The following is a 15,616-nucleotide window of genomic DNA, read 5'->3' as shown; positions in this document are numbered from 1 at the left end:
CCCCTGGCCATGGTCTTTCAGCTGAGAAGTGACCATTTTTGAATAAGATGGAAGTATGAGGTCACCTGCCTAACAGATAATGTTCCAGTTCCTATGTTCTAATATGATCTTTGTTATTTTTGTGGCAACGTGACATTTTTTTATTCATATTCTGGTCCACTAAAATCCTTACACTGCTTTCTCCAAGCTATCAACTTATCTTCTATTCCCCCATCTTGTGCATTTTCCATTAATTATTCATGTGTGTGTGTAAGTGTCTGATGGAGGATAATAAAGAAGATGGAGCCAAACTCTTCTCAGTGGTACCCAGTGAAAGGACAAGAAGAAATGGGCACAAAACGAAATACAGGGAATGCTATTTAAAAACAAGGAAAAAAAGAATTACTGTGAGGGTGGTTAAACACCAGAACATGTTGCCCAGAGAGTCCGTGGATTATCTGTTCCTGACATATTCAAAAGCAAGATATTCAACAGCCCTAAGCAACCTGCGCTGGCTGACCCTACTTTGAGCAGGGGCTGGACAAGAGGCTCCTCAGAGATCCCTTCCAGGCCAAGCCATTCTGTGATTCTAAGTGCTGTATCTGGTACATGTCTCCTCCCCCATCCAGCTGCACGCGCACACATTTTCACACCTCTGATCTGGGTCCAGGGCTTGCCATTTCTCATGCTTTGCAGTGTTCTTCTCACCCCCACCCCAGCCTGCACTTGCTCTGTCACTCTGGAGCTCTGGGAATGAACTGACATTCCAAGAGTGATGCTGGGCAAATTAAAATGGTTGGGATCATGAAGGAGAGAATGAACAAGAGGACTGCTATCCTTTCACAATTCTTTATTCACATTCAGAGCTCCATCTTGAAAGGACTGTCTATCTCCTCAAAGATTCCCCACCAGGTTTCTGGTCTCATCTTCCAACAAACTATGCTGCAAAAACACCCATCCCCTAGCCAAGCCTCTCAGTTCTTCCTCGCTTACTCCTGAAAGTCTCCGCCAATTATTTCTGCACGTCTACGTCTCTTCATCTACACTGTGTACAGAAAATACAGCCAGGGTAACAAGCTGGTCTGTGTCATGGTTTGGATACTTAGGAAGAGGAATTATGAATGTCTAATCAAACCACATTGATGAATTTTATGCTTTTGGTAAGTTTTTGGTGGACCTTCCTAAACGCATAAGGAAAGACAGACTTTGATAGACATAGGATTGCATGCTGCCACCAGCACATTTCACTATAATCATTACAAGCATTTCTATGTGAGTAAGCAATCCCTAATCCCAGCCCAGTGGAAGCCTGAACATATCATATGGATGTGAACAAATGCAATGGCTAGGACGGTACGTGCTCGGTGTACACACGCATGTAGAGTTCAAGATTACAGACTCCATAGTTTCCTTCTGCTGGTTCTCTTTGCTGAGACACATGCCCAGGGGGAGGCACCCTGCTCTCTGCCTGTTCCCAGCATCAGGATTGCTCTTTGGGAGAAAAGAACTGGAAAGGTCCAACTGGTAGGGCATTGTAGCCATGTAGTTCCAATGAGAGCTTCCACTGCTGCTCTTCACATGTCTGAAAACTAAGGTATGAGCTTCTAGCCTACCAATAGCCCTGATGCTGAAGGTCCATATATCGTGATCTGTGTGAGTGCCGTTTGGTGTGTCAGTTCTCGTTTGGCATTGGGCATTTGGGATTGTCTTATAATTTTTCCTTCAAGGAGTGACTGCCTGAAGATCAGAGCTCTCATTAGCAAAAGCAAATTTCTAAAGCTTTTGATCCCGGGCAAAAGTTCCAAGCATGAACTCCATAAGATTAAATGGAGAATGAAAAAAAAGGAAGATTTTTGAAAAGAAACTTTGTGATTTTTTAAAAATCATTCTTGCTGTTTTTTTCAGTACTATTGATATGTGGTTTCTGAATGCTTTATGTGATAAATTGTAGCAAATAGTAGTCTTGTATGAGAACTGCTGCTGCTGTTATTGAAAAAAGTAAAACATAGAAGGAATAAAACTGATGAGAGGCTAATTCACACAGCCACACATAAGCCTACCAAGCCTTTTGAAATGACCACGTTAGGCCACACATGAAAATGCTGCTTTAGGACGCGAAGTACAATGGAAGACATGATTTGTATTAAAATCACATTCTGTGTGTGTGCCAGGAACTCTTTTTTCCTGATGGTGCCGCCAGTGGAGTCATAATCTATACCACAAGACTTTTCCAGAAGCATGTACATAGGACTTCACTGAATAATCATTCCCTGAAAATAAACCAGGCAGCAGGAACAAGTGAATGAGCTGTACAAGAAGAATGCATGTCCGACAGAGAGACAGACCCACCTCTTCATGTCAGGAAATGTGGGAAGACGGGCGGACAAATAGCAGGAATCAAAATTTAGACAAGCCTCCTGGTGTCATCAATTCTCTCTCACCCTTTTCTTCCCGCAAAACATTAATTAGCTAATGCCAAGACTGAGAAAAGATGTCTCTGTATATATTAAAATCCCTCTAAAGAAAATCTGAAAGAAAAGTACTCCAAAGGGAGCAGACTGTCTCTGAGAAAGGTGGTTTGTTCTTGCCTGCTAGGTCTGTGTTCTCTCTTCTCCCTGCTATGCTCTCTTCAGTGAATACAGGGTGTGAGACTGGAAAAGACCACCATACATACAGCCACGTTGCGTCTCCTCATGCACATGGGGGCAAGCCCAGAGCCCTAGGAGATGCCAACCTGCCACATGTTGTGATCCATTACGGAAACTTCAAGAGTCCTACAAAGCCCTCACAACATTCAACACTTATATTTGCCTGGGACAAGGCAGACAGGGTAGGGAAAGAGGTGCTGCATTACTACCGGCTGTCTCTAGCAACATAAAATATTTGCTAAGCCCAAGTTTCTATCACCCCCCCAGATGGAGAGATCAATGATTCTTTGTTTCTAAGCAGGTCGTGATTGTTGCAGGGGCTCATGGAAAAGAGGGAATAATAAGTGTCTCAGAGGCTGCTGTGCCACCTGGAAACTCAGCTGAACAAAAACTGAAGAAACAGAAATGTTATTGCCCATCTCTGTAATAGAACCACATTCCCCGCCTCTGACATCAGTGGCGGTGGGATTGCAGCTACATGGGCAGGTGGGCAACCTCAGAGGCACATATGTGCTAGCAAGAGGCCCAGGACATAACTCCTTCTCCTCCTTACTATATTATATTTCCTGATGCTTCCTGCCCTGTTGTCAATGAAGGAGAACGATGGACTGAGATAATAAAGCAAATTTAATTTCAGGAAAGACAAAAAGCAGTGTTGTTAGCTCCTAGCTCTAGCTTAAGCTTATAGTTATGTTATTTAATCAAACTTTCTCTTTTCATTTAAAAAAGAATGCTTCTACCTTTAGTGTCTCTGGAGAAAAGAGCTGGAAATATATACCCTGCAGTCTCAGAAAGCATAAGGCTAATAAAAGCAATGAAGAAATGAATCAGAATCTAAAAAACTATTTTATTTTTAAATAAACTAACAATATTATTTTTTGGAACTAGCTGCTTCTAAAATAACATACTGAATACGATCTGAACCATCAGAGTTTTAATGGGAGTAGGTTGAACAGATTTTCACTTTTTTGACACACGTTTCCTCCATTTTTTTTGACCAACTATCATACAGAAGGATTTAAAGTAGAAAAATATCCAAATAATGAAGATGTAATCTAAAGCGCCTTCCAAAGAAAAAAAAGAGGCCCCAATTCAAGAGAGCACTTGCACATAAGCTATATTTTGTGCAAATTTACATTGCAGTGAAGTCAAATTAAGTCTTAAATGAAGTCTTTCTGAAATGGGAATATTCCTATGTTTACAAATATATCATTTATCTACTTTCTGTGCTGAATGGGCAGCTAAATGGACCTACACCAAATTTACTTCCCCATCTGGGAAAATTCTTCCAGGATTAAGCTAGAGATAAACTGGAGGGGCCAAGGGAGAAAGCTATAAACCTGCACTGTACCTCACTCTGGGGATTAAGATCCTAGAGCAGACTCATGCTTTTCAATCAGTTTTATTTATGCCAGCACTAGATTTATTTAAAAATGCTGATGGAAAGGTTTATTATCCCTTGAGAGGAAAGACATACTACATACCTAAACACAACGGTAACATTCCCTCTCTCCCTCCTACCACCCCGCTGCGCTAGTGATTTCCTCCGTTTTGGCTGAGTTTCCTCAGTCACTCTTGTGACATCTAAGATGAGAGAGAGAAGTAGCTTTGGAAACAAATGTTATGCCCAGATGTGCTGAAATCCCTAAATATGACTAAGGTAAAAATGGAGGCTATCATGGAAACAGAGCAGCTCATATGATGAGATGCTTCTGGCAGCAGTGATCCTCTCTGGGTGCATTGGAACTGTAGTTGCCCCTGACTCCCCTGTGATAAATGATATCACCTGCTTTCTGTGGCCCAAGCCGGTAGCCCTTACTGCTATCAATGGCATTGGTTCTATCTCTTTCATTTCAAAGTGAACAAAGAAGACTTCCAAAGTCTTCTTTTTTCTCCTCTCTCCCAGGATCTTGTTTACTTTCTACCATGCTGGCACTGAGCTCCCATGCCTCTTTCTCTGCATCCGTGTCCTCACCAAAGGAGGTGACAATGGATTTGCATGCATAAGTTTAAATCAAGTGTACGCGAAGATAAAGCCTGCAGCCTGTAAAGTGGTTAATAAATGTTTGGGGTGTTACACCAAAGATCACAAGAGAAGAAACAGAGGTGGAAACAGTCAGCCTGCACATTTATTTTAATGGATCATAGCAAAGAACACAGATTGGAGAGTATAGATGCACTGACAACTCTTTCACCTGTTCACTGGCACCAGTCAATGCTGCTGGCATCTATTGTCACTGTGTTAGCATTAGTGGACCTACCTGAAGAACAGGGGCTTAGAGGTGGTATAACATGGTTCATTTCTGTGTTAAACAACCAGCAAACATTTTTTCGGGAGTCTAGAAAAACCTCTTTTGATACAAGCTAAAACTTATGGAAGCAATTCCCTGGGCATCTGGATGGCATTTAACTGTCTAACTTCCCCATGGATTAGCCAGCATCTAAAAAGAACTGAATTTACCTCTGCTGAAAGAGTTTGTAGAAACTTAACAACTCAAAACATCTGTTTGTCAAATTCAGTTGAAAGCAGTCAATGGCTTCCAGAGCTGTGTGCATGAGAGACAGAGCAAGCAAGACGATGCACATCACAGACATCTTGCATTCCTCAGAAAACAGCCAAGGAGAAGAGGCATCTTAGAGACCTTGTAGGGAAGTATAACCAGATTAGATAATTTGCTTCCTGCTGATGAGAGAGAAAGAGAGACTGCTGCTTTCAGCACTCCCACTGCATTATAAACGAGTGATGTCAGGATTAAAAAAAAAAAAATCCCTAATTTCCTTTTCTGCTTCTTCCAAAGACTGCCAAAATAGAATGAAGATGTAACTGACATGGAGGTGAAAGAAAAAGATAAAAAAGAGAGAGACTAATAATAAAAAAACAACAAAACAAACTGCTCTTTCATTTCAAACCAATCACTCGGCATCCTGGAAGAAAGGCAAATAAAATCAGCACACTCTGAAAAATTAAGGCAGTTTCTTCTTTAAAATGTGGCAATTTTTATGGAATGTTAAAAATGTAAATATTTTATTTCACTACTTTCCCCCGTTCAAATATTTTTGTTATTTAGTTTTTCATGTCAAAACTGTATTTTCTTACAAAGTATAAAAAATTATCCTAAGACAACCTATATTGTCTTAGGACAAATGGTTGGGGTAAATGGTTGGGGAAAATGGATATTTGAAGCATGAACAGATGCAAAACTGAAAAAAAAAAAAAAAAAAAAAAGACTTCCTGAGCAGACCAAGTGGCTTCAGAGCCACTGCAGAGCCCAAGAATTAAGATTTGATCTGATACAGAGTTGATTTAGAACTGAACAAGATTAGGTTTTTATGGCAGCATGGCACAATTCACGTGCGATTCCTGTGATTCTTTTCTGGCTTTGTCATGAAGAATGGTGATCTGAGACCTCAAAGTGAAAGATGTACATCAGGCTGGCAAGCACGCTTATTTCCCTCATTTTTCCACAAGGACACAGTGGAATAATGTTCATTTTTCAGGTCCAGAAGGTTTGCTTTATCCTCAGAGGATATGTTCCACAAAAGTCTAGAAATCAGGATTGTAACAAAGGAAGATGTCAAGGAGGGGAGGAAGGCTGCAGGTAATCTTAGAAGCTGCAGTGAGCAAAAATGTCATGAAATACCGAGGAAGAAAGGATTTGTGAAAACACAAGAGGACAAAGAGTCTGAAGAGAGAAGTGCCTGTCTCTTGGCCTGAATGACATGCACGGGGGCCTGTGGTCAGATTCGAGGGCTGCCCATGACAAAGGAGTGTCTGTGTTTCCTTTGATAGAGAGGGATCTAACTGGGAAAGTGATGATCTCTTCTGTGGCCAAGGTCTGGTGGAGTCAAGAGCAGTTTCCAGCCTGTTACATGGAGGCTCAGTTGCCTGATGTGAGGGGCAGGAAGGGGGCAAGTGGAAGTAGGTTGCGCCCTTATTTATTGTTACTGAACTCTCCTTGTGAGTACGCAGCTCATCCCCTCAAGCAGTACTCTAGTTGCTACTCTGAATGGTTAAATGGATCTGCAAGAGGAACTCTACGGCCTTTGCTTGGAGTATTTTGGTGCCTTTTCTCAACCATAGACATTCAGCCTATGAGAAGACTCTCAAGAGATGGTCCGGGATGGTCTCCCTGGCAAAGTCTTTGGGAGAATAATACAAGCTACATAGAGATGACCAACGAGGGTCATTACTGGTCAATCCTGTCAGGAATCCAGTCTATTTCTGCCCACCTCCACTCAGACGCCCTTGGAGGTAGTTCCTTTATCAGAAATTGAAGAGGAATAACTTTTAAGAGGCGAGGACTAAGAGGGAAAAGGCAGAGACTGGAAGTTTAGGAAAGAATTAGGATGCCATCAGGAACAGCAGTTTGTTTTGAACAGGACACTTTGAAGCTGGCCCTGCTTTCAGCAGGGGTCTCCATCTAATGACTTCCTGAGACCCCCTCAACCCCAAATTGTTACATGATTCCAACCTTTTACGTTAGAAGTGTGATTTTTTTTTCCCATTCTCTTTTAGGACATTTACTTGCTCGCAAAATAAAGACCTCCATCAAGAGGTGGAAGTGAGAATTGTTCTTATTACTACCATTAAGTACTGATATGTGAGATACCAATACAAAGAAGATGAAGGGTTCATAGTATCATGGTTCCAAGACACATCCTGATAACTTTTTTTTCCCAGACACAGTCTCTGATCAGAACACGTGTTCTCATGTACTGTCCTAGGCAACTAGACAACACGCCTTTGAAGATACATGGAACAGTTTGTTCAGGGCAGTTTGTCCTGAAAAAGACTTTAAAACAACCGAATTAATATATTTATACACATGCACACATACACACAAGATACAGAGTCATCAACTTTATAAAGACAGGCAACATCAGGTCATTCAACCCGGTTTAAGATGAGCTTGCTGGGTTGAAAACAAGCATGCAATTCCTTCAAGACCATCAGGTTTCACCCCTTCACCTCTCCACTCTTATGTCTGCTTTCGAGTTAGACACTTTCAAATGTGTCTACACATTTTGTGACTTGCAATCGTTTCTACTACGACAATAGTATCCAAAAGCCTCAGTCTATACTGGGATTTCATTTTAGTATGAACTTCTCCAAAACAGAGAGGAGGGAACAGTCCCCATCATAAAGAGTTTACAAATGAAATAAGTGCTAATAGAGGAACTGATAAACCAGGAACTGGTCCAACCTCCGGCAGAGCACAACAGTTTGGAAGCAGAGGATAGGACAGGAGACTCCTTACTGCTCCTATGGTTCTTCAACAGATACAGAATCTTTTGCCATGAGAATATTGTATACTTATATATACTCTGTATACTGAAACCAGAGGATTTAGGCTCAAAGCAGGATAAGTCACCAGACATACAGCTTGCATGTGGAACATAACATGGCCTGCACGCACAGGCTTTGCACATTTGAGGGTACAAATATGGGGTTATGAAGTAGTTGCACTATGGACGATATAATGATCCCATTACTAGAACTGCAGATTTTATTTCAAGGTGAGATAGAGACAGATTCTGCAAAGGCATTGGGCAGGAAGGGATGGCCCTATAGGCTATTTTCATTTATGGCTTTCATAATTCTATAAAACAGACATGATTTAAAATTCCTCCCTAGTTCTTTTCTCTTGAAGGATATCCAGTTTATGTATGATTGAGACCTCAGTCCTATCCACATGTATTTCCTACAGCAGAGTTCAGTTATCACTGACCTGTTCCACTCGGATATCAAATTCTCCATTCACCTTCTTCCCCTGGAAGTACTTGGCCCTGCAGAAGAAAGAAGATAGATGAACATGGTCAAAGAAGATTTTTGGTTTTCATTATGTACTGTTTTGCTTCTTCATTTGCCTTTTTGCTGAAGAATTTCTATTGGGGTCACAGCATGTTTTCCTAATTCCCATCTTCTCTCAGCTTTCTGTTCTTCAGGAGGAACCTGCCAAACCAGATGAAAACCACATTGGAAAGTTCCTACAAGGCTTCTGACTTTTTAATTTTATTTTCAAAGTGAAAAACAAATGTTCTCCTAATCTTTTCCAGAGCAACAATTCTAATCAATGATGAAACCTTACTAAATCTCATTTAATACCCAATCTTTATCCTGGAAAAAGAAGGAGAGCAGTTTTATTCTATGCCAAGGCATCAGAAACAACTTTTTTTTTTTATTATGCCAAATAAAGACGTTTATCAACACAGCTGAAATACTTGCAAAGCCTTCTCTCTTTCTTTCTCTCTCTACAGAGCTGCTTTTCCTTTCTGGTTGTCTTTCTGATACTAATTTAGAGAAACAGCATATTTAGCTCCACAGTGTCACTAGTGAAGGTTCTCATCTCCTGAACTGAGAAACTACAGTTATTTCAGAACTGAATGGTTCATGGGAAAAAATCTTTTGTTATATCTTCCATTACCTCTGCTCCTAGCTGTGTGAACTACATACACAACAGAGCACTTGCAGGGCGATGGGTCACTTATGGAACAGGAAGACTGATAGTAGTGCTGGAGAAGATATAGGAAAAATGGCGGGTAATTCTAGTTTTTCTTTTTCTTTTTTCTTTTTCTTTTTTTTTTTAATTTGTATTTTACGCTCTTTATTGTGATTAATAACAAGGGCAATTGCCAATTCAATTACTCTTGTGGCTATTCTTCCCAACTCTTCTCCTCATCAAATAAACATCAGAGAAGACAGAATACATGTAACAGAAAGCATGAATTTAGACTATTTTTTCAGTTCCCCTCCTCATTTTTCTGTATTGAAAATTTCAGGAAAATCATCTAGATCCCAAAAAGCACTTCTATTTGGAAAGCATTGAAAACACAGTTAAGCCCTGCAAGAACTATTTCCAGAAATAAAGTAATTCTCTGAATCCTGTTTCCATTTGGCAAAGATAGGCCAGAAGAAAGAAGTAAAGGAAAATGAGGGGAAGCTGGCTTTGCTCCCTATTTTATAGTATTAGCGAAAAAGAAGCTGGCTCACATTTTTACTATGTGTCTATTTGTTCCAATAAAAAAGGAGAGACAGTAGAGAGGCATTTTTCCTCATAGTTCTAGAAAAAACAACAACGCACACACCAGTTTTCAGCTGAATGCTCCCCTCCTCCAGCCATGTGAAAAATAAATAAAACAGTTTTTGTTCAGGGATATTGGCTTGAAACCAAGTCCAAGTCAAAAGTCTTTGCTTTATTAAAAAAGAAAAAAGACATAAAAAATGTCAAAACTTTCTGCTTGTCTGTAATGAGGGTATCTGAGGGCCGTATTACACTTCCCATCTCAGGCAGCCCATCCATTAGCATGGTGCTAATAAGACTTCTGAAGAGAAGTTAATGCAGGACAGTGGAAAAGCCAGGTGTGACCTACACCCAGTGGCTTGAAACCTCTTGTCCAGTATAAAAAGCAGAGCTCTGGCCATCTTTTGCTTCTCTGAGTGTTGCATGAAAAAAAGAAACTCAGCAGACAAGCTGAGAAATCACGCCTCTAACAATAAACAGGAACACCAACTACACTTAATAACTCCATCGTATTTCTAGAGACATTACTGGATCTGGCAACATTCTTCACTATTAAACATAGGGAATATTACTGGAATGAGCAACCTCTCAAAAACTGGAATAAGCTTTAAGTGGGCCCACAGGAACTGGTCTGAAATTTGAGGCACTGTATGCACTGGTACAAGCTTGTTTTTATTCCCAGTGCACTCATAATGTATAGTCCTTACCAGCATTTATGAAATACACTTCCTCCCTCCATGGCCTCTCCTCTGTACTGACCAGCTGGTTTCAAAGTCCTTGGTGCTGCTTTACTTCAGCTTGTAATGAAGTGTGATTAACCACAGTCTGCAGCCCAGTAAAGATAGAGGGAAGAGGCTTCCACTGCATAGCCCGGGAAATTAACCTCCATATGATCAAAAACTTCTCTCTACAAATTCTACAAGACTGTCTGTGTTTGCAGATAGTCACACAGAGTCATCAGAGCAGAGCACCTCGAGTTAGACAACTCTTCTTAGCCCTGTTTCCATGCAATCTGCCTCATCCTCATCTCTCAGATAGTGTTCTTTGAATGGCCCAATATATAACTTTCTTTTAAAGACAGCCCCTGGGGACAGGGTTAACGTGCTCTGGGTATCTCTGCAGAATACAGGTGCTAAGTAATTTTCACCCAAATGTTTTGGTCAGCCCATCGTTTTGACAAGGTCCAAGGTAAGAATGAAATACTTCTTACTGAAACATCTCTGAAATGGATGGAGTGATGTTTTCAATTCACACCTGGTGTTTCTGAGCCCCTGGGCACTAAAGACTATCATACCGAGATTAAAAGATGGCTTTAGCCTCATCCTAGAACTGCTGAAATTTCAAGGAAACTGCAGAATCATTAGTGATGCTGCAGAAACATCACAATGCATTGGTGGCCAAAAAGAAGCTTTTATATGGCATGTGAAATGGCTTCGGGTCCCGAAAAGAGCACAGCAAACACAGGATAGAGGAAAGGAAGAGCACACTGCTCTGATGAGGATGCAGGAAAAAGAATAAAAAGAGATTGAGGTTTCCGGATATGGGACAGCATGCCAGACATTAGTGAATATTCTCTCTCCAAAAACAATGTGAGATTCTAGGTGCCCTGTTCTTTTGAACATCTACACATAAATGATTTGCTGGGGCGTTATCTAGGCAACTTGCATTGCAGCCAGGTGTTTCACCCAGAAGACCAGTGAAGGAGCTTTCTGGAGAGCCTCAGAAGTGTCTCCCCTTGACCTCCCAACATAGTCAAGTGTGGCTCATCAGCTCCAGGAGGCAGAAATTGCATCCCCAGCAATCCCAAAAAGAGCCTGAGGACACTGAGCTAGGCTCTGGCCAATTTAATCCACCCCCACTCCTGGCTGTGTTATGGTGCTGACCACTGCTAGCCTGGCCAGTTCTTTATTTTAAAACATGCCAGATGTTCAGCCCCCAAGAACATAGTGTTATAATTTGATTACGCAGGGTGTAGATGGGGTGGTGTGCTTGCTGTGATCTCAGTAAATTAGCATGTAAACATATTTTGACTGAAGAGAACTGCAGGGATATGCTTAAGAACAAGTTCTTGGGTGGGATTTACAGGGCTAGGGAATGAGTTTAAATGTGGCCACACTGGCTGAAGGAGAGGCAGTGCCATAATAAGCAACCAAATGTCTGTCCCTGCTTTCAAAGAGAAAGGTTTGGTTTGGACTGGTCTCTCTGAATGATGAGGGAGCTGCATTTTCTGGAAAGGCATATATATTCTGGGTGCAAAGACATCATCAGACATCATCAGGAAAACATAACTTCTGCTTTTTGCTTCAGCCCTGATATGATTACAGGGCCACAGGAAATCTGATGCCTCTTTTTATGAAGTAATTTGGAAAAAATAAAAGCTTGTTTTCCAGAGCTGCCATGGAACAGCCCCCAGTCTGCCACAGTGAGTGTAGCTAGAGGAAGCATATCCCCTATTTTTTATTGAATACAGAGTGTATTCTTGAGTGTATCCTCCAGACGTGGAGGTGGGGAAAAAAAGGTAGTTTTGACCAATTCACCTTGAATCACCTACATAAAAGATGGCATTTTTGCAGTGGCAAGAATCATGAGTTACTTTTGTTGGAGGAGTACAGAAAAGTCACGATAAGTGACTTTGCAGCTTGCAATTCCTCTCTGTCAATCAAAGGACATTGTATAACGGGTTAATCTACCTTCTTCTCTTTCTGCCTTAGAACAAAAATAGGTTCAATAAGTGTAGTCTTCTCAGTCAATGCGCATGCTTAGTGTAGGAATTTGAGGATGTGTGAATTGCACAGAGACTGTAGAGTCTCCCCTGGAGTTATTTGCTCACTTTGCCAACCCTGCTTTTTTCCCCTCTCAGTGCAAAGAAGCATATGAAAGGTGCTTCTGTGTTTCCCTAAGGGTCTGTGGGGTATAAGGACATGAGGGATGTGGCAGAGAAATGCACAATTTTTACCAGGCTGCAGATTGTTCTTCACAGGGAGGCGTAGAGAAAGACTTGGGCATTAAGCATTAGCTGGAGAAGATGCTCAAGGAGCTCATCCTTATGTGAAGGGCCACCAGCCAGGACTCTTTGTAAGGAAGGTTGCAGACTTCTTGCTTTATCATCTCAGCATCTCAGCATAAAAGTACCAGGAGGGGTAAGAGATTGCAAAGTGAATCATGAGGGACTGGAGGAAGATACTGGTTCAAAAGCTTAGTGTTGCTCCCATGGGTCCAATAACTGAATGAAAAAAAGGTTATGACGCATTTTGCAGTGTTGAAGAGAGCAGTACAAAATTTGCGGGACTTTCTTCAGGACATCCTGTGACATGGCTTATAGCTCAAGGAAATACAGTTCAAAACTTCCTGTAGAAGATCTCAGTGCGGCTGACGTATCAATGGCTGGTGTGTCTCTGAGCAATGCAGTGGCTGTTATCTCAGCTCTGCACGGGAGAGCTGTCGTCAGGTGGCAGCTGCCCTCTTAGCAGACTCACCAATGTCATGGATGGGCCATGGGGTCTCATCTTGGATGCTCAAAGGTTGGTGGCTCCACACCAGCCCATGCGGCTAAATGCAGACATATTAGCAGCCAGTCTGAGACATGCCTAGATTGGCACTTTATTTCGTTGGAAGCCAAGTTTTTCTTCCCCAGGTGAAAACAGAGGGAGGATCCCAACTCATTGCTCTTATTTGATTCCCTAATTCAGAGCGATTGTCTCATGGAATATTATCTGCGTTGTTCTTACCAAATAACAAATGAGTTAGAGATGCTGGTCTTCCAGGGGGCAAATCAGGACAAAAAGGACAGCTTTAGGCCTGAGCATAACCTCCCTGCAGTGGGACATCCCTGTTTGCTTGAGCTACAGAAGCACCACACCTGCTCCCCAGACATGGGCTGGTTATCAAGGAGAGCATGTGGAAGAGGGCACTGGGATGTCATAACGGCACAGGCCTCTGAGTCCTCTGACCACGTTAGTGTCTTGGGATCAAGACAAAACAACCAAACAAAACCACACTTTGGAAGGTGCCTGCTTCTTATCTGGAACTTCAGGCAGCCTTTCCCACCCTGTGGAGGTGCCAGAAAAAAAAAAGAAAACATGTCAAGGAGAAGGCGAATGCGCAAGTCTCATGGTAGTCAACTCATAGTAGAAGCAAGAAAGAGGTAGAGAAGTGGTGAAGGGATGAAGTGAGTAAAGAAATGAACAGAGACCAATGGTTAATTTGTAGAATCGTCTGAATTATTTCCCTGGAATCAAATTATAAATATTTCTCTCAAGACCCTTGCAGAAATAGGGCATGCCGTTATTTTCTGGATCACTCTAGAAAATGCCAGGCTGAAGCCCTCTGGATTGGGTGTGGGGGGAACCCGTGGAGCACAGGGGGCCACTGTAAAGAATCCCTTTGTCTAAGGGCCGGGGGCCCAAGTGATGCACAAGGCACTCACTGTATGTCCGCATTGTCTCCTTCATAAAAGGGGCTGGGACTGGGAAAAAGGAGGCAGTTTCTAGGATACTAGCGAGCAGCCTCTGGAATGCCCTGACCCCCCCAAGCCCCCAACATGGTATAAAGGCGCTAAGGAGAGGAGGAGAGAGAAGAGATGCATTTGTGCCCTTCTTTTTTCAGGGTTAAAATAAGGAAGGTTTTTCCCTTTTATGGGCTGGTCCTCAACCCCTTTCCCCCTTCTCTCCAGTTTGGAAATTCTCAGCTATATATAGTAAGGAGTTCTGGGATGGTCAAACCCTGGCTGCCCAGGGTCTAAGTGACTAAGGGATAAAAAGTTACTCCACAAATGATGGGATCTGCAGGCTACTGGGGTTCTTGGCCATACCTGCTACACCAGAAACCCCAGGGGAGATCAGGGTACTAAAGATGGTATATAAACACCTGATAAAAGGCATTCATTTTGACACCTCAGAAAATGAGATCCAAACCACAGGTTAGATGGGCCAGATGCAACAGGAGGAAATGGTATTCCTACTTTACAGAAAGAGGCATACAGAGGTAGATGGTTTGCATCAGTACAGAAGGTAGCTCCAAATACAGTGACATTTCATCACAAACACCACAGAAATACCAGCTCCAGCCCTGGGATGTGGTGTAGTTCTTCTCAGCCCTGTTTCTCCAAGGGTTAGATGAGCTTGATCACAGCGCTCTCACCACCTTGCTTTCTGGGATACCTAATCCAGAAGCAGATCGGCTATGCTGCAGATATGTCCTCAGTGTCCGAGGTCAGGTGGTGAGACCATGGGAACAGATTTCCTTTGTTCCCTTCTTGTAACAACCACAAGGCCAAACCTGCTCTGATTACTGTAAGAGCACCCCTGAAGTGTTACTAGTTACAGGATCAAACCAGCAATAGAAATGTCTCTGTCTTCTCTCCTGAAGGGGCTTGTATTGGTTCTGTGATGGTGGTATTTTTGGGGGGATAAAGGAAATATTTGTGGTAAAGTCCTTTATGAAGGCCCTAGGTCCCACTCTTCAAGGCTGAAGGATTTTCCTGGCCTGGACACACACAGAATGGGAAGCTTTAGGACAGGAAGGAAGAAGGTGGGCTTTTTTTTTTTTTTAAAAAAAAAACAAACTTCTTTTGTGAGTTGTCCCTTTCTTTTAGGGCTAGAAGTTGATGAATGGAACTGAAGGTCTGTTTTCAAGGGAGACCTGGTTTGGCAAGGCACTAGCAGTTTAATAATTGCAGATGCGCAACCATTCAGGCTGCTGTTTCTATTGAAAGAACTACAGAGTCCCATATAATACCTGCCTCCAGGCATCTCAGAGGCTGCTCTCCTTCCTGCACCACCTCCTGCTAATGAAACGGGGATATTCAAAGTGATTCCTCAAGAGGAGAAGCACGAGTTAATGAAATGCTTTTGCTTTGAGACACTGCTTTTTATGTTTCCCTGAGCTGCCAGGGTAGGAAGGACACTTTGCTGTAGGTCTGATTTCCCCCCCACACTCTCCCAATATGCTCTCTCAAGGGTCGATGTG

The 15,616-nt window shown here is 42.2% G+C and overlaps 1 protein-coding gene across 1 annotated transcript in view; it reads right to left on the bottom strand.

Annotated features, from left to right (window-relative positions):
* The window catches only part of SYN3 (synapsin III), a 189,784-nt gene that overhangs the window by 149,158 nt on the left and 25,010 nt on the right, over positions 1 to 15,616 (bottom strand). Inside the window, exon 3 of the mRNA XM_088535308.1 lies at positions 8,357 to 8,414. Coding sequence (XP_088391434.1) covers positions 8,357 to 8,414 — 58 coding nt within the window. The remainder of the gene's footprint in view (positions 1 to 8,356; positions 8,415 to 15,616) is intronic.

Source organism: Tinamus guttatus, unplaced genomic scaffold (genome assembly GCF_059628265.1).
Source record: "Tinamus guttatus ecotype Peru unplaced genomic scaffold, ASM5962826v1 Tinamus_guttatus_pri_ptg000039l, whole genome shotgun sequence".
In the NCBI taxonomy this organism is placed as follows: Eukaryota; Metazoa; Chordata; class Aves; order Tinamiformes; family Tinamidae; genus Tinamus; species Tinamus guttatus.
Note: the sequence above shows the minus strand (reverse complement) of the source record. Positions and strands in the feature narration are given on the sequence as shown.